This window comes from Pieris napi, chromosome 12 (genome assembly GCF_905475465.1).
Source record: "Pieris napi chromosome 12, ilPieNapi1.2, whole genome shotgun sequence".
Taxonomy (NCBI): domain Eukaryota; kingdom Metazoa; phylum Arthropoda; class Insecta; order Lepidoptera; family Pieridae; genus Pieris; species Pieris napi.
The window spans coordinates 1,644,519-1,667,728 of record NC_062245.1 but is presented as its reverse complement, the minus strand read 5'-3'; the positions used below and the strand labels follow the sequence as shown (position 1 = coordinate 1,667,728).

The 23,210-nt window shown below is 33.5% G+C and overlaps 1 protein-coding gene across 1 annotated transcript; it reads right to left on the bottom strand.

Annotated features, from left to right (window-relative positions):
• Window positions 1–1,205: 1,205 nt before the first annotated feature.
• LOC125054811 (zinc carboxypeptidase-like) lies at window positions 1,206–8,394 on the bottom strand. Its single transcript, XM_047656921.1, has 7 exons — window positions 8,073–8,394; window positions 5,152–5,315; window positions 4,304–4,530; window positions 3,545–3,629; window positions 2,497–2,687; window positions 2,074–2,158; window positions 1,206–1,418 (listed from the first exon to the last, which is right to left on the bottom strand). The coding sequence occupies exons 1-7, from the start codon at window positions 8,354–8,356 to the stop codon at window positions 1,225–1,227; spliced, it is 1,230 nt and encodes a 409-aa protein (XP_047512877.1). The 5' UTR covers window positions 8,357–8,394; the 3' UTR covers window positions 1,206–1,224.
• Window positions 8,395–23,210: the final 14,816 nt, after the last annotated feature.

The window sequence follows — 23,210 nt, the reverse complement described above, 5'->3', positions numbered from 1 at the left end:
ACTGTTTATCGGTATTAATAATCTAATTGTAAATTGAGTAAGTTTAAGATAAAACTAATGAAATTAATACCGGTTATCTATATAATTGACGGCGTAGTAATCTAGACATGAGTTAAGGAAGATAAAAAGAAGACATATTTAATTTTACTATAAGTATTTATTTAGTATTTTTAACAACAATTTACGTTTTGTATTGTTTCTAGTATGTACTTCACTAGTACAGTAAACATCCTTATAACACGGTACTCCTATAACGCATTTTAAAATTACGCGATTTCAGTCCCTCGTATAACACGGGTATTTTCCATGTAACGCGGGGACTGCACACGTTATATTTCTGTATGTCACTGACATTTATTATGATTTGTACGCACATGTCTCGTTCAAACGCATATCTTACAAGCGCGAGAATACTTCAACAATGTGTTTCCTATAACGCGGAACCAATCAACCGTGTTGTATGAGGGATGACTTTACATTCAATTTTATAATTTATAGTAGAGAACTTATTTACTTCTGAAACAAACAACTAACTTTTTTTTAATTTTGTGTCTGTTGTCTTGATTATTTATCAATAGACAAGTACGTGAACCTTCTTTGAATTTGTCATATCGCTTTTAAGCCAATGACATCAATTTGCATACAATGTTTCCTACATTGTTGAATCGTTAGTTAGTTTAAGTGTTAACTTCAGACATATTAATAAAAATCTACTTCGCCCAGGTTTCAATGACATCAACGTTGAGAATCATTTATGATATAGTCAGTAACTTCTTCTGTCTTAAAAGATTTATTTATATATTTACTTATATATACCCTATTTAGCGAATTCGATCTGAAAACATATAAAAAAATCGATCGTTACAAAGACCGTGTTAAGCACTCGCGACCTCTTTGTTAAGGGGGCGTTATGCTCCAAATTCGTTCTGCCCCTAGGTACTACAAATAGCCTTCGTTTCAAATATCCGTTTGGTACAAGTAAACCGAGATCTTATAGAACATTACTTACTAATAATTCCCAGAAAAACTTTAACAACGTAGTCAAGCTGTAACTCCCGTTGGGTTTCTAGCTTTTTGTTGTATAAAAACAGTGTTAATTTATTCTTAATGCGCTTCAACATGAGACAGTACTTCTTCTCATGCGGTAAGGTAAGATGTGTCTTTGAATTTAATAAGCTAAAATCAGCTATAAATGAAACAACCTGTTCACTTGTTATCTTTATTCTACAAAACTTTAGCTAACTTCGCCTCTCGAATAATAGACATAACAGAATCATACGTCTCTTCACAAGTTGGCTGCACTTGTCCAACTGGTAGAAGATAACCCCAAGCACCATTGTCACGTAGTGCATATGTCGCTACAATTGGTGGATTAAAGCGGAATTTAACCCAATCACCAATTACACCGGTGGCGCCATCTGTTGAAAGACACGTATTACAAAAAAATATTAACTAAGTGAATTTTCAATATGGTATGGCGGGGCACACAAACTACGCTAGATATAAAACATTCCTATACCTAATCAAATCTTGATTTATATTTCACAATATAACAATCAAACAAACAGTATTATTTAGTAGTCGTATTACGTAGTAAAAATAATTAACAAATTTAAAAAGTTTGATCTCTGTGGCAGTGTACCTTTAAAGCTGGCAGCATTTCCTCGCTGTATTGCGATATTTATTCGTTGAGCTAGGAAAGCACCAGCTTTGGAGTCAACTACTAACAGGCTCCAACTTAAATCTTTAATTAGTGCCTGTGCATTTGAAGCCCCCGGCCCATGAGTCTCTACTCCAAAGGGAACATATTCAAAGTTGGAGGACATACTTATTCCGTTCATAATTTTCCACCTGCTCTGCGACAGTCCCACCTTTTTTGCTTGTCCGAGGGAGGCAAGACGGGGCAAATGTGTCCACACAAGTAGCATCCTATCACATCTTCCAACGATCAACGACATCACTAACTAATTCATTAGTTGTGGTCAATCAATGTTGAATCTTTGTTTCGTTCTCTAACCTAGTTTTTAGCGTAGCGACAAATTAAAAAAAAAGTAAAATAATTAAAAAAATTACCAAATACATCTCTAGATGTGCCAACTCTGTATTGCGTGTCGTATCGAACAGCGAGAGCTCCCATCGCTCGTCTACCAATCTTTATCTAAAAAACATAAAGTTCAACAACCTAACATATAATGAATGCTAACATCTTCACAGTGATGTATATAGTTTTATAATCATTGGTTTAAGTTACAGCATTTTTTTAAATTATTTCGTAATATTGGTTGATTGACCAAGTCCAGAAATGTGTTTGTCATTGGGCGGTTACAGGATTTGTAATTTATATGATATTCATTTTCAAAATATGTTAATTCTGAAGTTTTTAAGCTGCGTTGAAAATGCACCAAAGTTATACATTTAAAATACGTACGCGTGACTGTGAACTTTTAATTAATTATTCATATATTTATATTAACAAACAAATTAAACATTTCGTACCATTATTTCGTGATTTGAGACAGGATAAGCTGGAATTACGAATCTTTGTCCAAAGCCTCTAAATGATAACAAAGCTATGAGATTTCGAGATATCCCTTCAATGTATCTAGACATCGCTCTAGTTTCAGGCTCGGAAAATGGTCCTAGACCCACATAATTTTGGTCTGCTGGTCTGAAACTGCCGCCAGTTACTGAAACGAAAATATTTAAGATCAGAAGAACAGCGAGACTTCATTGTCGATTGTGGAGTTTTATTTATAACGCACACACATAAAACTCCACTAACACAAAAAAGTAGTAAACACACACTATAGTTACTCTTAATAATATATAATATGTTGTATCAAAAAACTTAAAAAAATAATGATACAGATAAAACTATTAGTGAAGCAAGCTGTGAGCACAAACTCAGGACATAAATTAAATAGATTTTTTATATCTACTATCAAGTATTCCATTTTGATCAGTGTTGGCCTAGTGGCTTCAGCATCCAAATATCATCCCTGATGTCGTAGTTTCGATCCCCGGCTAAGCACCGATGGACTTTCTTGCTATGCGCGCATTTAAAATTCGCTTGAATGGTGAAGGAAACATCGTGAGGAAAACGGCTTTTAATAGACCCAAAAAGTCGACGGCATGTGTCAGGCACAGGAGGCTGATTTATTTCATTTTATATATTTAATTTAAACGTTTTTAATATAAAGAAAACCTAATGTAGCATTTGATTTAATTAAAAGTATTTTGATTTTTATATTTTTGAATGAAATCCCAAAAAATTTCGAAATTTATTTCAATATCAGTCACTGTTGCATTCAGAAACACACTATGATATTTAATAATTAAATCATGCCATCGCGTCCAAGCACTCGAATGGAAAAGGAATCAGTTGAAGCCTGCAGTAGCCTGCACGCCAATGTCCTCTCCCATCAAAATGAAATCTGCTGATGTAATCAGCATCCCAATATACTCTATCTTTAGAGATTATTTTAATAGTAGACAATATAACCTATTTGAACTTTATTAAGTTAAATTTTCATAAATTATTCACCTCCCCACTGCGAGTTCCAGTTCTTTGTAAGATCAACACCAACTGCGGAGCCCGTAGGTCGTCGATTCTTCGCCCAAAGCCGGACCTGCAATATTAATGAATGTTTTACTTTGATCTCTATTGAGTCTGACGTATTTTAATATAGGGCAGGGGTACTGAGTAACTTCAATTCGATTATAATATTCAGTTTACTTGAATTATTTCTTTGCCAAAATAACGGCAACAGTATGACGACGTTTGAGGAAGCGAAACTATTTAAAAGCCTGTCTCCGTCAATTACAAGTGCCAACACAGTTGGCGCCCTGAACTCCCTTTTGGCGTTGACTGTCAATAAATTATAGATTTGTTTGTTAAATTAAATTACTATACTTCATTCATTGTTGTTGTTTCTGTGTATTCTTTTTTTGTGTGGTGTTAATAGTGAATGACAACAAATTAATCATATTTTATTATATTATCTGCAATTTTTTTATAAGTTATATCAAAAATTAAGATTCTATAATCATATTGAGGAATGTTCTTTAAAAATTATCTTAGCTTTAGGTTTCAAGTACACAGAAGAATGTATTAATTATACATACACGTATAGTATATACGTATTACACTTTATAAGTCACTCAATCCACTATCAGAAGCAGTAAAAGGTTGAAAAAAACAATTATAATAAACAATGACGAACGACCGAACGAACGAACTAATGAACGAATAAATGAATGAACGAACGAACAAACGAACGACGAACTTTTTTATATTACTCACAGCATCATTGGTGTATTCATGTCCATCAGGGTTCACCATTGGAAAAATATGCCATTCGAAGTCCTGCGAAGCTGCCAACGCTTCGGGGTCTTCACCCTTAACGAGCTGGTCAACCAGGTACGTAACGACGGTTGGAGAGAGCCAATCCGCGCCGATCTGCCCTCCTTCTATCATAAATATCTTTCTACCGGATCTCCTGGATATTTTGACACCCGTGATGTTTCTACCTGAAATTTCAGTGTCAAAAGGGATCAATGAGACCTACCAGATATTTGAGAACAGCCTTGCGATTCTGTTACTCACTTTCCGAACTCAAACAGCGGCGGTCGCGCTCAAATCGCGCAGTCATTTTACGATTTGGCATTCTGATAAGGAGGGAGCTTGTAGTTTATTGTTTATCAGAATGCCAAATCGCTGGCAGTAAATGTAAAATTAGAAGGTGAAGAAGATATGTATGTGTATTTCTTTACTGACGAGTTCTAAGTGTACATTAAGTTACCTATACGATTAAATGATTTTTTCCTTTTACTTTTATACCAAATATTTTTCCGTGAATCAAACTTCATTTTTTAAAAGTATTACTTATACTTTTACAGAATAGTCTTTATTAAATGCTTGTATGATCTTTCATTTGTTGCTATCCATAGGCTAAGCATCTTGTGCCGCAGGCTGCAAACCACATATCTCAAGTACATTAACCGCTAAGCTACTCGGTATATCAATAATCAGTTAAATATGTTTAAATTATTGATTGTTCAAGTAAGCAACGTATTTGAACGAAGTTGATATTTATTTAATTCGTGGAAAAACAGAAGTTGTCAGTAGTACAATAAAGAACATTTTCTTACCTTCATATGAAGTTCCAGCATGAATTATTGACACTATATTACTATGTGTTTCAGCTAAATAGTAAAACCAGTTATAAATATCTTCCAATGTTTGATAATTTGTCCAGTACATCTCATTTCTTACATCGCGTTTCTTTCTCCATATGATTTGGTCATCTAGAGCTCTAAAATAAAAACAGGGACAAACCAGAATATCGTTATTGTTAAGTTGTAATATATGTAATATTTATCTAGTATATAAAAGTCTCGTGTCACGGTGTTTGTAATTAAACTCCTCCGAAGTGGCTGGACCGATTGTCATCAAATCAAATTTGTTAACTACAAAAAAAATTGCATATCGGTTAGGTCTGCAAATCGGACAACAGCTATTTTTCATCCCTCTAAATGGTAAGGGTGCTCCATCCCTAATTTTATTTATTTATTTTTAGACAAGTTTTTTGTTTTTATTTTTTTTATGATACATAATACAACCCTTTATTTTCACCCCTCTACAATCAACGCCTATGTTTTATTTGTTAATTAAAAACTTATGACTTGAACTCTAAGGTTTATATAGAGAAACATTCACAGAAAAACCTAAAAAGTTTTAATTCCCGAACACCGAACAGTCTCTGGGGTAGCATAGCAAAATGTTCCATGTTGGTATATGTACTAAAAAGGTAGCCTAAGTAAAATCACGTTAAGGAGAAATGAAGTTCGCGGGGGCAGCTTGTTATCTATATAATTTACATAACTTGACTCGATAGCCCTTCTGGCACGCGATTTAGAAGATCTGTGGCTGAGAAGATGAGCAGCAGGGAGTGTCTTATCTCCCCTTTCCTAAAAAGGGACTTTATTTACTTATACTAGGTCTCGTGGGTTTGGCGTTTCCCGCCGAGCTCGTGCGACAATTGCTCCAGAAATATCCTTATGATATTTATGGACGAGTCATGCGGGCTGCGACTCGCCCAATAGTCGAGGTAATTGACGAATTGCTAAGAAAAGCAATTAAAACGAGTTATTTTATAATTTATAAATTATTTATTTGTCTTAACTTGTATATACAGGGGGTCCCAAAAGTTGACGTCTAGCGGCATTACATAAAGCACTATTCGGGATGACGTAAGAGAAAAAAAAATTGGCCAAAAGTAAATATTTGTAACAACAGGAATGAAAAAACTGTCACATGGTGTGCATTTTCTGGATTAACTTCAAAAATATCCATAACTTCAAAAATACATGACTTATTTTTTTTTTTTAATTTTTCTTATAACTGGTGTGGCATTACCTATGAGAAAATTTCGACTTGACGTCGACTTTTGGGACACCCTGTATGTTACAAATCATATGGTGTCAAGAGGCTTTAGTACCAAAAATTGACGGCTCATGTGTCAGAAGGTTAATCACATAGTTACTAAAATAATAATGATAAAGAAAACAGATTCAATATATAAGGCCAAAAAGCTGGGTATTTTGTGGTTTAAATTGATCCATTATGGCGATGGTCATCCGACCCCAGTTCCTCAAGCGATTAAAACTTTTAAATTACATAAATTGTAAGGTCACAAGTAATAAAACTTTAAAATTGTCCAACTAACTTTAGCCAGATGTAATCACTTTAATCTTTAGTTCAATTTTTGCAGTTGGAAAAGTTACTTTTCTTTGAAATCGTGATGACACCTTAGAAATTTTTAATGAAACTCTGAGTGATTTATCTTTAATTATCTTGTAATGAAATATTACTTTCGTTACTTTTGCTAATTTCAAGAGCATTGACGTATTTATTGCCTATAAATAGTTTATAAATTATTGGTTTAATTTTAACAAATCAAACAGATTTACAGCAAAGACCAATCTTATTATATATTATGCTTATTGTCACGATGACGTCAAATATCTGTTTAAAGATACGTTGGACGTCACTTAAGCATTTTGCTCCTGTCAAGCTGAGATTGTAGTACGCTCTTGGTCTAGCCAGTAAGACAGGTAAGTACTTGTAGATTACTCCGGTTACTTTGTAAACGAAAAGGGCAAAGTGTAAGGCTGTTCTTTTATGCGGATTGGAGTTAATTTTTATTTAAAAATAATTGTAAGGCCGTTGTACAACACACATTAAAAACCCTGCGTGCAAATATGATATTAAGTCTTTGTCTTCTTTAAATTCAAACAACTGAAAAGTGTAATGATTATGCAAGGTGCAAAGGTAAATTTTAAAATTACTATATAATACTTTCCATTCAGTATGAGTACAGTTTTCATAGACAAACAACAAACATTGAATGAAGACAAACTGAGAAAAGGTAAGAAGTTCCGGAAATAGCGCGTTCAATTAAACAAACTCTTCTCTATATAATATTTTTTAATGATTTAGCATCTAATTTTACTTGACTTATTTTTAGTGTGTGATCTACATAGTACATACATGGTATCCTACTTTAAAAAATATTGTTCAAAGGTTAAAAGTTGTAAATAGTATTGGTAATCGGCAGAGTACCTTTTATACTAGCAGCATTTTCTCCCTGTCTTGCAATACATGTACTAAAAAATCTTAATATATATAAATTACGTGTCACGTTGTTTGTCCGCTATGGACTACTAAACTACCGAACCGATATCAATCAAATTTGCACACCGTGTGTAGTTTGATCCAACTTAAAAGATATGATAGCTTACATCTCAATTTATACCCGCATTGTAATTTTATTGCAAATTATTTGTTTATTATTTGACACAATTCTAACAGATGGCGCTATGTTGAAAGTACCAACGTTTCACTTAAGCTACAATTTAATAGCATAACCACCAAAAGAGCATGGCGGTTATGCTAAGACTGGTGTTCTCCTACCGTTTCCCTTGAATAGTTTGCTACTAGGTATGTAATATAACAAAACTTTAGCCACAGCAACGCTTGGCCGGTCTGCTAGTTATTATATAAAACTTACTGTTGTATGTCCTGTAGCATAACTTCATAATTGACACTTCTCTTCTTCAGGGAATGCTCAAACTCCATACGTTTTTCAGCCGAAGCGACAACACTAACATATTCGTCCTTCCGAACTGGCGGTATCCAAAAATCCAATCCATCCGATTCTTCATACAGATCTCTCAAAAAGTCCACATGATCCTCTGTACTTGGGTGTAGTTTGTATAAGGCATAATTATCATATCTTACTTTTTCTGCTAAAACAAAAGGTAGAACACCAAATAAAACAAATTTTAGTAACATTTTGCTAAACGTTACTAGTTAATTGATTCTACTCTAGTATCAAATGCTTCAATATTAATTTTATAATCTTAATCAATTTTGGACTTTCATATTGGTACGTTAAGTTTATTATTGCTTGTGTATTGTTTTGTTGATAATTTGATATCTAATCACATTCCTACTTCGATTATTTCGATATAATTGCTATTTGAAATGATTATATTGTTGATTTTAGGTTACGGTTGTTAACCGAAAAAACATAGCCATATCTTTTTTATAGAACAAGGGGAAAACGTGCACGAAACTTACCAGTTGGATACTCACTCAGAACGCCCGAAAGTTTGCCTTGACGGACCTAAAGTCGAATGGGTTCGGAAAAAACTTCAGTGGGGGGTAGCTGGTTCCACATAGTGATGGTGCGCGGCGAAATGCCTTAAAAACGCTCAGTTGTGGAACGACGGACGTTGAAATGATACGAGTGAAATTTCGTATATGAAACTCATCTACATGGTTTATTCCGAACAACAATAGTATTATATATTTTCGCAAGGTTGCCTTAACAGTTATTTTAACAAAACTTGTAAATATCAATTAGCTTCGGCAAACTTTTAAAACAATATTTCGCCAAGTTCTTTAAATCATGAAATTGCTAAATATTCTTAGATATTATCACAGCCGAGGAATCGAACCTACAACCTCGGGGATTAGAGTCACACGCTGAAGCCACTATGCCTACACTGTTTTAAATTAAAATTATGCATATTGTTATGCTTGTGATGATAAAAACTATGGAATAGTCGTTTTTGTATTTTTGAGAAACGAGAACCAAATACCATTTAACTTTTAACCAAACGACTGCAAGAAATTGCAAACAAATTCTTCAACGCCACCATTAATTTGCGGTAAAAATAAAACCTGACGTCAAAACTTCAACAGTTAAAAATGAGGCGCTACCGAACCGTTGCTAATTACTGCAAGCAATCAATCTTTTATTCGCTAATTGTCGATGTGGCTACATTTGACAGTCCTTAATTACGATGAATAAGTCCATTACTGCGTTATTAAGTTAATTAAGAAATATTGGTCGTTTATTCCCATTTGTTATATCACGCTATACAGGGTGGCCAAAAAGTCGTGGATCAAACGCAAATAAGGGATAGATGGGGTCATCAGCGGCAAAAAATTGTTCTACGGGAGGTCTCTAAGGTCAACTCCTGCAGAGTTATGATATATTTTGGTATTTATATGAAAATTGACTTTTTTTACTAATTCTTCTTAAAATTCGAAAATATCTACATCCTGTATCTTTCTCATAATATCCACTAGATTGGTACTGATGAGTTCTTGCGTTAGACATACTATTTGTAGTTGTTTATTGAGTGTATTCAAGATAATATTAAGTGTTACGATATAACATTTTTTCAAATCCTAAATTTTTCTTTACTTTGGACCCCACTGTGAAAAAAAATTACTCCACCAAAAAGTGACCCTATACTACAAGTTTTGGCGCATTTAATAGGGATTCTGAAAAGGTATTACACGTGGCCATGAGTCGCTCTAATATCTTTCTAGGAAGAATTACAAACAACGATTGTGAAATAATAATTGTATTAAAACAATTATTTCCCAATGGTTGTTTGTAGGAAACAAAATATTTTACAATAAAATATGCTCAAAATTCCTTACTCTGACCATAATACTTAATCTGCACCGTCTAATCAAATTTCATCGTAACCCTCCAGCCATCTGTCCAATTTTTTGAATTTAGTCTGATCCACACAGTACTGGTCACAGGTAGCTAAATAATCTATCATAAGTCCGAATCGTTGTTGTTTTTTCGTCCTAGAAAGATATTAGAGCTACTTATGGCCATGTGTAATAGCTTTTCAGAATCCCTATTAAATGCGCCAAAATTTGTAATACAGGGTCACTTTTCGGTAGAGTATTTTTTTTTTCACAGTGGGGTCCGAAATAAACTAAAAGTTATGATTTGAAAAAAATTTACATCGTATAACTTAATATTATCTTCAATACACTTAATAAACAACTATAAATAGTATGTCTAATGCAAGAACTCATCAGTACCAATCTAGTGGATATTATGAAAAAGATACAGGATGTAGATTTTTTCGAATTTCAATAAGAATTAGTAAAAAAAAGTCAATTTTCATATAAACACCAAAATAAATCATAACTCTGCAAGGGTTGACCTTAGAGACCTCCCGTAGAACAATGTTTTGCCGCTGATGACCTCATCTATCCCCTATTTGCGTTTGATCCACGACTTTTTGGCCACCCTGTATATAATAGAGTGTCGATAATAGTTTTATTACACAAAAACACATGGTTGCTATTCGTACAGCTAGTAGCTGCTAGCTCACACTAGGGACATCCAATTTAAGAAATAATTAATTTACATTTCATAATATGAAAAGAATATATAAATGTTACATAAACTTTCAGTACGTACAGATACAGTATGTATGTTAGTATTTGTTTGTATGAGAAGTACATCAGTGTGTACAAATTTTAATTAATCTTCTGCATTGCTTTTATATACTTTATTGTTATATTATTAGATGTTTGTAACGAATAACAAAAACTACTTTAATACCCGTTGTCTCACATTTCTTTAATTATTTAAAATATATATTACTCAGCCGTGTGATGACACCGCTAATAATAATAACATATACATAGAGTAATGTTACTTTAAATAATTAATTAATGTATTATTTATTTATTTATAGCATACGAGTACATAAGCCTTTGTTATACCCCCATAACCTACACAAATAGGTGGCTCTGGAGAAGAGTTGCTGCGAGAGCAAAATCAAAATTCATTTATTTAGTTGAATCACAAGGCATTTTCATTTGCGAACTGTGGAATTGACTCCCGGTGGGGGTCTTCCCTGAGAGATACGACCAACTATTCAAAATAGAGGCCGGCAACGCACCCACTCTAAATGGGTGTCTATGGGCTGCGATGACTGTCCTTTTTGGGCGTCCAGCAGGCTCGTTTGCCCCCCTATTATATATATATTAAAAAAATATGAATATCCTTACCTATAGTAATAAACTTTTATTTACTGTATTTACAAAAATTAACACAAATTACAAAGCTTAACGTCCGTTTTACAGCGATTACGACTATTTAGGGGATAGATTCGCTAATGGCATTCCAATTCGGTATCTAAATGCAATTACACGGCTAATTAGCGTACAATGAAACTTGCTGCAATTCACTGGTTAGTAATTCACATTGTGTAGCCAGTATTTAAGATTAATTTTTATCTTCTTCTTCAGTCGCACTCTTTATTTCTGAAGGTCGTGTTAGTGGCCGCACAACTTCCTCCACTCTCCCCTCTCTTCGGCAAGCCTCTGTGCCTGGGTGATGGTAAGACCCGTAAGGGTCTTTACTTGATCGGTCCAGCGAGTTGGGGATCGGCGTCGAGATTTAGTGCCCACTCTGCTAGTCACGATGAGTTTTTCTAGGCTCTCTGGATCTCTGCGTGATACATGGCCAAAAAGCTTAGGATGCGTTGGTAACAAAGTGTCGAAATACTTATTTTTACTTGTAACCATCTAAGTATGGACACGTTTGTTTCCTTAGCTGTCCATGGAATCCTTAGCATCCCTCCAACACCACATTTCCAGAGCATCTATTTTTTCCTTTAAGATGTCTGTATTGTCCAGGATTCACCGCTATAAAGGAAAATCGGACTAGTGTCTTAACCAATTTCTTCTTTGTTATTAAGGAAATGTTTATGAACTTACACAATTGTTGTCAAATTTACTTAAATCTAATCGTAAGGATAAAACAAAATAATATACAGATAAATTAATACACAATTATAAAAGTAATCTAAGTATTTTTGGTGGTGATGTAGATATAAAATATAGCCTGCCCGTATCACTTAGGAACATAAAAATGGTTTTCGACGTGACCTACCACCAACCACTACCATACACTAATTTTATAAAAATCCGTCTAAACTCCTCCGAACGGGGATAGCCGATTCGTGACACGAGAATTACATACTTATAAATATTTTAACAACCTCTGTCTTAGAAGTACCGGGTTCAAAGACTAGACTTGGGTGTTTTAATTTTATTGGAATATAATAATGCTAGTTAATTATAAGAGTATTTTTTTTATTTAAGGCACCAAATAGGACAAAAAACAATAACTAACCTTAAAATATAATAACTAAAATATATTATTAAGAGGAGTCCATAGGCAAGGTTCCGAAGATACTGGCAGCGTTAGTTTCAAAAGCTAGACGAATTCTTTGTCCGAGGTAGCTGCCAGCTGTTCGGTCTCCTGTGATGTCGACTAACCTTTTTGCTATTTCCTTAAAAAGCCTTGTAGTGCTAGCACCCCACGGACCAAAAATTATAGGATAATTAGAATCTGATCTCGCTGTGTGTTGTCGAACAAGCAATGAACAATTTGGTAAAGAAAGTCCTCCACTTGTCCACTTTCACATATAACGTTTTGAGTATTTTGTGGTTCCTGAGTCAAAGCAATATTTTAAATAATAGAAAATCTAAATACGCAAAAAAGTAAATTAGGCTAGTGAAAAAGGAAAGTCGGACAGTACCGAAAGTAAAAACTATAGAGACAGTTTAATAAATTAATAAACCAGCCAAACCCTTAAAGATAACTGCGTAGTTAATCCATACATCGTAAATTTAAGACAAAGCTAATAAACCCCAATAGGTCGGTTACAGACGAGCGACTTTTACCAAAATAGCTCGTGGCGTCGCTAATTGTGATAAATTGTCGCGCCGTTGTCGTGACGTCATCGTTTGTCTTTAGTAAGGCTATTTACTTTTCACTTGCCACTGGTTGAAGGTATTTTATATAATGGCGGTGAATAAAATAGAGATTTCCGAGAAGAACCCATTGGATGATAAGACTTTGTAAGTAGTACAGATATTACCATTATTAGCATGTTTGGAAGAGCGTACCAATTCTTAAAAGACCTGCAACGCACTCACGAACCCTCTGACATCGAGAGTGTCAATCACTTAACACCAAATGAGCCTCAGTTTACCTAGTTCTAAAAAAAAAATCAAGTTATTTCATTCAATACGAAACATCTACGAAATTTTGTATGTAATTTTTTTAATAGTTAATATATAATATAACGCCTCGGAATTAAGAAAGTTCCAATGCTAACTGCAGCATATAATTATTACTATTAATTTACTATGCTACTACTATATAGTTACGTTGTAATTACATATGTAAATCAAAACTTGAACAATTTATCTCAGAAAATTTTTCATTGTAACTGGCAGAATCTTCGAACAAAATCGTACCTACATAATCGTGCAAATAAATAAAACAAAAGTTTATTTAAGACTTTAATATAATTAAAATAAATGTACAAACGAACTAGGATGCTGTCCTGGCTGGCCGGACATTTTAAAGTTTTTTGAAAATACATATAGCCAATGCTGAAAGAATTTTTGAAATGGTCGAAAACAGTTTTTGAGTTTATTCCTTGAAAACTTACACATCGTTTCTCTTGATACTAGTTTGAACTGTATTTTATTGTATTTTGATTCTATGCTAACACAAGTCAATTATTATACACTACTCTTTTAATATTCTTTTATTATGTCGCGAACAAAGTTAAAATTAAAGCCCAAATAATGAATAATAGTATGTAAAATATTACTTACTACTTTATTGCTTAGTATTGTAAACCAAATATTACGTAACGAATGTACTAAAATATAAATGTATTCCAAGTAAATTTTATTTATTGTATATTGTGTATCATAGTTTAAAATAAAAAAAATAGGGAAATTTATTTAGAATTTCAAAGAGTTAATTACATATTTAAAGAAGTAAATTTTATATTGCATAATTAATTAGAAATGAAAAGTTAATCATTTTAAATGATATCAAATATTTTAAAGAAAAGTTTAAAATCAACATGAATCTACTAATTATTTGGTACAAAAATAGCGAGAACTAACTAAAAAAATAAATTTAAAATCGAATAAAATATTGAATAAAAAATAAATCAGTGGCGCTACAACCTCTTTAGGTCTTGGCCTCAGATTTCTGAATCTGTTTCATGATCATTTTTAAATCTAATAGGCAAGTAGGTGATCAGCCTCCAGTGCCTGACACACGCCGTCGACTTTTTGGGTCTAAGACAGTAGTAGTAGTAAGTAAGTTGGTTTCCTCACGATGTTTTCCTTCACCGTTCGAGCAAATATTGTATGCGCACATAGCAAGAAAGCCCATTGGTGCACAGCCGGGGATCGAACCTACGACCTCAGGTATGAGAGTCGCACGCTGAAGCTACTAGACCAACACTGCTTTTAATAAAATATTGAAGAAACTGAAAAATTCTATAAATTGTATCCGTATATGCTAAGGCGTGTGCGCACATTTCCTACACGATATTAGCCTCGTAGTTTGTCAATCAATAGTTACATTTAGGCTTAATTCAGTGCGTAAACCGCGCAATTACTGCTAACCACGGAGTTAAGCCGGCATTAAACTAATTCTAAACACGAAACACTCTAATGGTGCGGTTTGTAGATTTAATATCGAGTCAATTTGGATTTAACATGGTTGACATTCCGAAGTGAATGGTTCAGTAGTTCAGCTCTCCTAACGATAAAGAAAACTTAAACTTTTCTATCATAAAACTATTTCGTCACCTACCCTGAAGTAATAGATCACTGCTGTATAATGATTTCAAGGGCCATATAGATAGGAAGAAAGAAGGGAATAAAGATATTTTGAGTTTAAGTTTAAACGGTTTGATTTTGAGTTTTTTTGGATTTAGGAATAGTTTAGATTTTTTTTCTGTATTTAAAATATGTGTACCTACTTAAAAGAAAGAAAGAAAAAACTTTATTATATACAACATACAGGATATTTAGGTAAAGTAGAGTGCACTGGCCCCCACACTAGGATTACCTGCGTTGAGGGCTGCCAGTCTCTTTGCCTTCCTTTTGACAGGTACAACTGTATTTTTTACTTCCATTTTCGGTTATGGGAACTTATCCCTACACTGGTATATTCTTTAAATCTTCAAATATACTCATATGTAGATCAACCTCTGACTTCTGCGTCTAGACTGATTTTATCGAAATTAAAAATCTTTTTCTTTTACTGTCAACTGATAAGAATCTTCTCTTTATAGTCCATGAATCAAGGGTGTATTAACAGTTTTTAAACTTAAGCTACAAATGAAACTTTGCCCTTTGGATTAAGCATCTCATGGGGTTAGATTTATTCATATAGATAATACAATGTATACTTACGAACGTCTGCGTAGGTTCTATTAATTTATTAAGTGATTTGTGTTTAAAGAAGACAACTAAGGAAGGACAATCACAACTTGAAAGAACAACTAGACATTTTGTTCTTTCAATGTTTCGACACAGGACAAACTTTACAACTTTACTAAGACCAATGATGTAACATAACACAGTTAAATTGTGTAAGCCGATGCATTTGTAACTTATTAGCAACATCGAAACAATGATAGACGATGCAAAAACGTGTTATCAACGAAATCTTAATTAAATGATATTTTTAAGCTATTGCATAGCATTTATCGTGGGCTTAGAGCGCGGCGACCGAATCAAGAAATTCCGTAACAAAAATAAAAACCTAACACACGATGACGTAATATAGGTGCGGCCAAAAGGCGTCAGAGCGGGACAGAACGCATACTGCGTATTCACATACCTCTGACAAGATCGGTGACATAGGGTAAGCGTGGTTGGTGCAGCCGGTACGCGTATTAGGTATTTTTATTTATTTATTTACACTTCGTTGCAAAAAACAAAGAATGAAACACAATACAAAAAAATTATAAGGGATGCAACGGGCGGCCTTATCGCTAATAAGCGATCTCTTCCAGGCAACCCTAGTTAAAGAGAAAAACTAAAAAAAAAAGAAACATGATGCGTGCGAGAAGTGAAGAAACAAATGTTATATAAAAAAAATATATATATACATAGTACCTTAATCTAAAGTAATACAAAAAAAAAAATATTAACAACAGACTAAAAACTTAAAAGCTAATCTTACAAATACATGGACAGCAAATAGTGAGTAAAAGGAAACATAAGATAAACAAGACACGATTGATCAGGATAGGATAAGGTTAAGAAATGATTATACAGAAGAGTTTTAAAAGATGAAAGAGAGGTAGCCAATCGTACGGAGTCGGGCAGCGTATTCCACAACTTAATGGCGGAGATCGTGAATCAATTTCCTAAGTAGGATGAAGTGTGAGATGGAAGGTAATTAAGGTTATGAATAAAAGTACTTGTATATAGATCCTTTTTATAATTATAAAAATAACTTAATATGAGCAATGGGCACAGATGTGTATATTTGTGTTCATACGTCATTTAATAGTCATAGGTTAAGATTCCAGGCTCGGCGATAACTTAGATTCCGGTTGTCAACTACGCATTAGATTCCGATAGGGTTCAGTTTCATCACACTTTTCAAAAGTGTGTTAATGTGCACGGAAAAGCAACAACCATTGTTGGAAGACCAGGGTTGAGGCATGGCAATGGCATGGTGTCGGCAAAAAAAGTTATACAAACTTTCCTTCCTCAGGGTTTCTGTAAAAAAATATTAAATCTTGAGTTCAAGTCCGTAGTTTACACAGCTTTTGATCAGAGGTTACTTAATATAATTGCATTTGCACCTCTTAAACGCCTCCAATAAGGACGACATTTTATTTTTCTAGGAATATTTGACCTCGTAGAACAGAATAATCATATATTTATCAATACAGTTAAATATCTTTCGTATATTTATAAAAATGTACGGTTACGAATCCTTATATAATGTAATCATGCACGATCGCGTGAAAATCCAAATAATATTAATGTTCAGGCAAAATTTAATACACGAATTGTAAGACAAATTGCATAAAAATTACATTCTTATTGAATTCCTACTTTCATACTTTCTACTTATCATAACATTTTATTGTATAAAAAAATCTGTGGCGCTAAATCCTTTGGACAATGAGATTTCTGTATGTGTTTTGTAATGATTTTGATTTTGTAATAGACTCGGAGCTTCTGTTACTCGGCTTAGTAGGAACTATTTGAGGGTATTGCTTACCCAGTCTCTGAATAGCAGAGATTCTGGTGTGGGACGAGTCCCACATAAACGTGCAACTTTTGGAGACAAATGCGCCCATCCATTGCCACCTCGGACATTAAAAAAAAAGATCAGCCTACATGGCCGACACACTGCGTTGACTATTTGGATCTGGATGGTTTCACGTCGTTTTCTTTTACAAAGTTGTTGGTGCACAGCTGGAGTTGGAAACAACGACTTCAGAGATGAGACTCGCAGGCCACTAAGTCAACACTGTTTCTTTTAACTGTCATTGTTAGTAAATTTTAACTATTTGTGCTTGTTCTTTCTATATATCACAGCACTCCCAAATGTACATGGGTATCTTGGACTCGACCAACCACAACTACTCTACTTATCTTACTGGTGTCATGTTTAAATATATATTTAATATTCAAACTTTATATTTAAGTTGACGTTTTTCTGTTTCTAGTATAGTAACATATATGTTTCCAAAGAAATAAATTATATTAATTTAAGAAATAAAATAAAGTCGGGCGTTTGTTCCCTGTGTTCAGAAGTAGTAGCAAAACATCCGAGCGTTTTGTCACTTACAAACCAATGTAACATATTCCTTTGCGTAATTCTATCAAATAAAATCTAAAGATTTGAGATTTTCCGATTCAGGATGAGATTTATAGCATTAAATAGCTAAAGTAATTGTATTCTAGGCAAATTATAAAATGTTGCGTCGTGAGATATTTATGATAAGTACCATAAGGGTACTCTAAAGGTTCAACCTTGAGCTTTATTGCCTCTTGAGTTGCGCACACGTTTCCAAATTGGAGTACATTCGAGTGGAGGGATAATTATGAAAATTGCGTATATTTTTCGTAATTTGACGTAAACTGATCATCAACGAAACATTAATTTAATTTCTTGGAGAATACTTTTAGTACATTACTGGCTAGGTTCGTTATAAAGACATACTCTTTTCGATAAAAAGATAATTATGTAACAGGACTGGTTGTTTAATTTTTATTTATTGTATACATAGTCACAAGAAATAAATATAGTTAAAAAAAACTATAAAACACGCTTTTAAAGCACATCAAACTAAAAAGTGAAAAATAATTCCTAATTTAGGCTGAAAATGGTAATGAACAAAAAATACTGGTATTATTGTGAAAAAGCGTGGGTTGCTCGATAGACGAGAAATATGGCACAGAGAGAGTGTTTTATAGTTTTTTTAAACTATATTTATTTTCCACTTTTTAGTCCTAGCAGCAATACGTGTTGTCTCAATTTAATCATATTGCTTTGCGGACTTAAAAAAATTTCATTGTTTTTTCGAGATAAACCTATGAAATTATTATATTGACGCTGATTCTTTATAAGTGTACAAAGTTTGAATTAAATCGGTCCGTTTAAAGTGGGTCAAAATCGAGTCCGAAGGAGTCGGTTACATACATACATACAGATGAAGCGTTTAAAAAGAAGTTTACGACGACTCATTGGTCTAGTGGTTAGTACCCCTGACTGCGAATCCATGGGTCCCGGGTTCGATCCCCGGCTGAGACGAACATCGATGTGATGAGCATTTGGAGTTGTGCTTGGGTCTTGGGTGTTCAAATATGTATTTATATGTCTATCTATCTATAATATGTATGTATATCCGTTGCCTAGTACCCATAACACAAGCTTCACCAGCTTAGCACGGGACTAGGTCAATTGGTGTGAATTGTCTTAAAAAAATTGTATTTACTTATAAGTATACTTAGACCAATGACATACATTAATAAAATGATAACCATTGTATAACAATCTATAACATTAATATTAAAGTAACATAGTAAGCTTGCTGAACGTAGCTTTACGTTTGTTCTATCGGACATAAAATTTAGATTTAAAACGTTTAAAATCGCGTTAAACGCGTCTTACAAAAGTGTTAGTACAAACTACATTAATCACTCGAGTCCGTCCGTGCAATATCGCGGTTGACTTCATCTTCAAATAATTCCCTTTGTTCTTTACTATTTACAGTTGAGGTTAACACGTGTGGTACAAGAGATAACCTCCCATATGGTACTACATATATTTTATTATTTTTAATTCGTGTAAGTAATACCGAAACGAATAAATGCGTTTTTCCGCCGGGCATCTTTATAACCTGTTGTATTAAACATTAAACATGCTTTTACACTAAGACTTCAGTCTTCTTACTACTACCCTACCACTGAAGTATTTCCGAACTAATTCGACTTAGGGTCCTTCAAGAAAAGAGCGTGACAATTCTTAAAAGGCAGGCAAACATTATTGAAGTCGACGCTTTGTGAGTCCTTGCTATAACCAAGCCTTGAGGCTTTACTACCAACTTATCAAAATACTAGTTAATAATACCAAAACAATCGATACAGCTTGAAAGTATCGGTTTGACATACAATTTATATCGTTTACTATGCGAATTCTAGTCAAGCAGCAAAAGGTACACAACCTTTTTATTTCCCAGTAAATTTAAAAGTTTACCATTAAATGAGAACCTGAGAATTGCAACTGTGCTCTTAAAATGTATGTCTAAGCTGCCAACTACGAATTGATTAAAGGTGTCTTTATTAAGTTCAATTGGGTGCGGCCTTATAGGCAAAATTTAATTCCTCAATGGTGTTTTGTGGCTGTAAAAAACATAAGTTTAATTTACCCTACATTAAACTTTTCCATTGTACATATAATAATAATAAATGCTAGTGTAATGTAAAAAACATAAGTTTAATTTTTCATACAAAACTACAATTAGTTTGTACATATAAAAATAGTTTATTTATTCAAGCAGACAATCGTAAATCCAAATAGTTCTTATTGTTTTAGTTAGAATATTAACCTAAATATTATATAATTAGCTTTAAAGTATATCCAATTATCCAATCATAAAATGGCACACGCAATCCATTTCCATGGCCCATGGTGTTTAATACATTGAATTTTTTAATAACGCATTATCTAGTTAAATAAAGTTTATTTCATTATTTCTACATAATTAAAGAAATTGAATTTTTTTATTTTAAAATGTTGACTGTGCTGTTCAGGTCGGTTTTTTGTGCTGGTGTGCGCGTGCATCGTAAAAATTTACTCTCATCATTTTTCCCTGGCGCGCCAAAAGAAGTATAACTTAAAAAGATCGAGTTATCTTTTTTCTCGCTAAATCTCATACATTGGACTGGCGATTGTAGCCGTACATCACGATGTGTCGTTAAGGGCAGGAGGTGGTCCGATAAATCAGGGAACGTCGTCTGCGTCGGCTGCTTGCATCTAATGCGTGTAATGAATGAGATCACAACCAATTGTTTGCTTTAGTACAAAGTAAATGTTAGAACAATGTTTGTTTATACAACGATTATTTGTAGGCAATGTATAGGCAATTGAAAGACTTTATGATGTGTTCGTGGTGCGCGGCAGAGTTATTTATTTATTAAGTATTAAGCTTACGAAATCTTACATCTAAAATGTGTGACAATTAAAGTAAACATAAGTTTCACGAAAAAAAAAGAAATTAAAAATTAGAATTAAAAATTAAAACGTTCGTTTTTATTTAGTTTTTATTATGATTTAGCGTGGTATATAGGCAAATGCTGTTAATGAAGAGTTGAAGGGTACCTATGGACCAGTTTTCGCAGTTTACCTGCTGTAAACTTTACATTATACATATTTTGTATTTTGTATCCTGTCAAAATAAAATGTCAAAATATAGAAAAAAAATTACACACGAAACAAAAAACACACATAGGAAAAACAAAATGACACAATAAAAATACTAAAAATTAACGAACTACTATAGGCAGTAACAAATAATAGAACTTTGGTCCTTTATCTCAATGGACAATAAAAGAAGTCCATTAATCTATGTAACTCGTTAACTAAAGTAATACAGCGAATCATATGTGCCCTTTACAAATTACTCCTAGCAGCCCTGCGATTCTGTAACTCACTTTTCGAACTCACACAGCGGTTTTCGCATCGGCGGTCGCTCTCAAATCAGTCGTGAAGCAGTCATTTTATGATTTGGCATTCTGAAAAGGTGGGAGCTTGTAGTTTATTGTTTATCATGTTTATTGAAAAGTGAGTTACAGAATCGCAGGGCTGTACATGAAGTAACGGCGAACGATTTCGCCTTCAAATATGTCTGAATCTACACTTGTTATTGAAGTATTTTTAGTTTTTCTCTGTGAAGGTCCGTCTGCCTTTTAAATAAATATATTTTGAATATATTATTTTACTAAACTCTTATTTCAAGTTAGTAAAACATAAATTCACAATCAGATTTAAGTTTATTATATCAAGAAACGAATTTAATCTTGTTCATTGAAAATTAAAATGTATTGCCAATCGCCGAGATAGTTTTGTGCCAATAAGGATTTATTAATTCGGGTTGTCGTACACATAGTTGATATACTGCTTTATTATTTAAAATATATAATATTCGAAAGTTATAGTGTTAATTTTTCTAGAAAATAATGTTTTGGGTAAGGACAACTAGTATTCTATTTTAAAACAAAATAACAAACATTATCATTTGTTTTTTTCCCACAACGCAGTAGTAAAAGATTAGATTTTGCGTAATAGCTAATATACCGAAACATTTTATTAAAGGCGAACAGTAATAACAAATAAAAAAATAAAAATAAATCAGTGGCTACAACCTCTATAGGTCTTGGTCTTAGATTTCTGAATCTGTTTCATGATCATTTTTAAATCTGATAGGCAAGTCGACTTTTGGGTCTAAGACATGTCGGTTTCTTCACGATATTTTCCTTCACTGTTCGAGCAAATATTAAATGCGCACATAGAAAGAAAGCCCATTGGTGCACAGCCGGGGATCGAACCTACGGCCTCAGGTATGAGAGTCGCACGCTGAAGCCACTAGGCCAACACTGCTCAAATTACAAATAACAAAAGAATATAATGTAAAAAATAACTAGCGTAACAAATTTTACGACGGCTAACCAATACTGATTCCTGATGACGGTATAATTGATTATTTATGAGATTAATATTAATATGATATATTTATGAGATTAATATTAATATGATATATTTATGAGAACATATTATTTTTGAAATACATGTCTCTACGCAGGCAATGATGTGGGCGAAATTATAACAATGCATTGGTATAGAGACAAAGTCCATGTTACACATGAAAATAATACCAAGACAACTGTCGCGACGTCAAAAAACCGCGACGTCTCTTCAATTAAGTGATTCACCGTCTAATACCATCCACCCTTCACTTGTCCGCAGCGATGCAATCCATCAAACTGCTGCATTAATTCAGACAATTGCATCCACTGGCGTTGTTTTAGGCACGTATCTGGCAAACAGCCAAAGCTGGGATACTTCGTATTGTTGCGTTTAATTGATTTATTGAAGTGTATCCGAATTTATACATGTTTGTGAAGATCGGTTTTATTAGTTTTCGTTAGATTGAGTTTTCAATTTCGAGTCTTGGTGAGGTTCTATATTTGAATTGCCTAGATCGCCTTAATTTAATGCAATTTAAAGTTGAAAAATTATGACATCAACATACACTCTTGTCGTGATAGTTTTACAAAATTCGACCGGTTTTTGAGAAAAACCTCGTGTTCTTTTGTTTTTGTTTTTCATTACCGGAACGTTTATACTGCCGTAAATATTCTCTCAAATTTTCAAATCGAAATTCGAATAAAATAACAGCATTTTTTAGAGAAAGGGACAGAGCGTGACATATACAGGGTCTTTCTCCCCGCTCAAAGG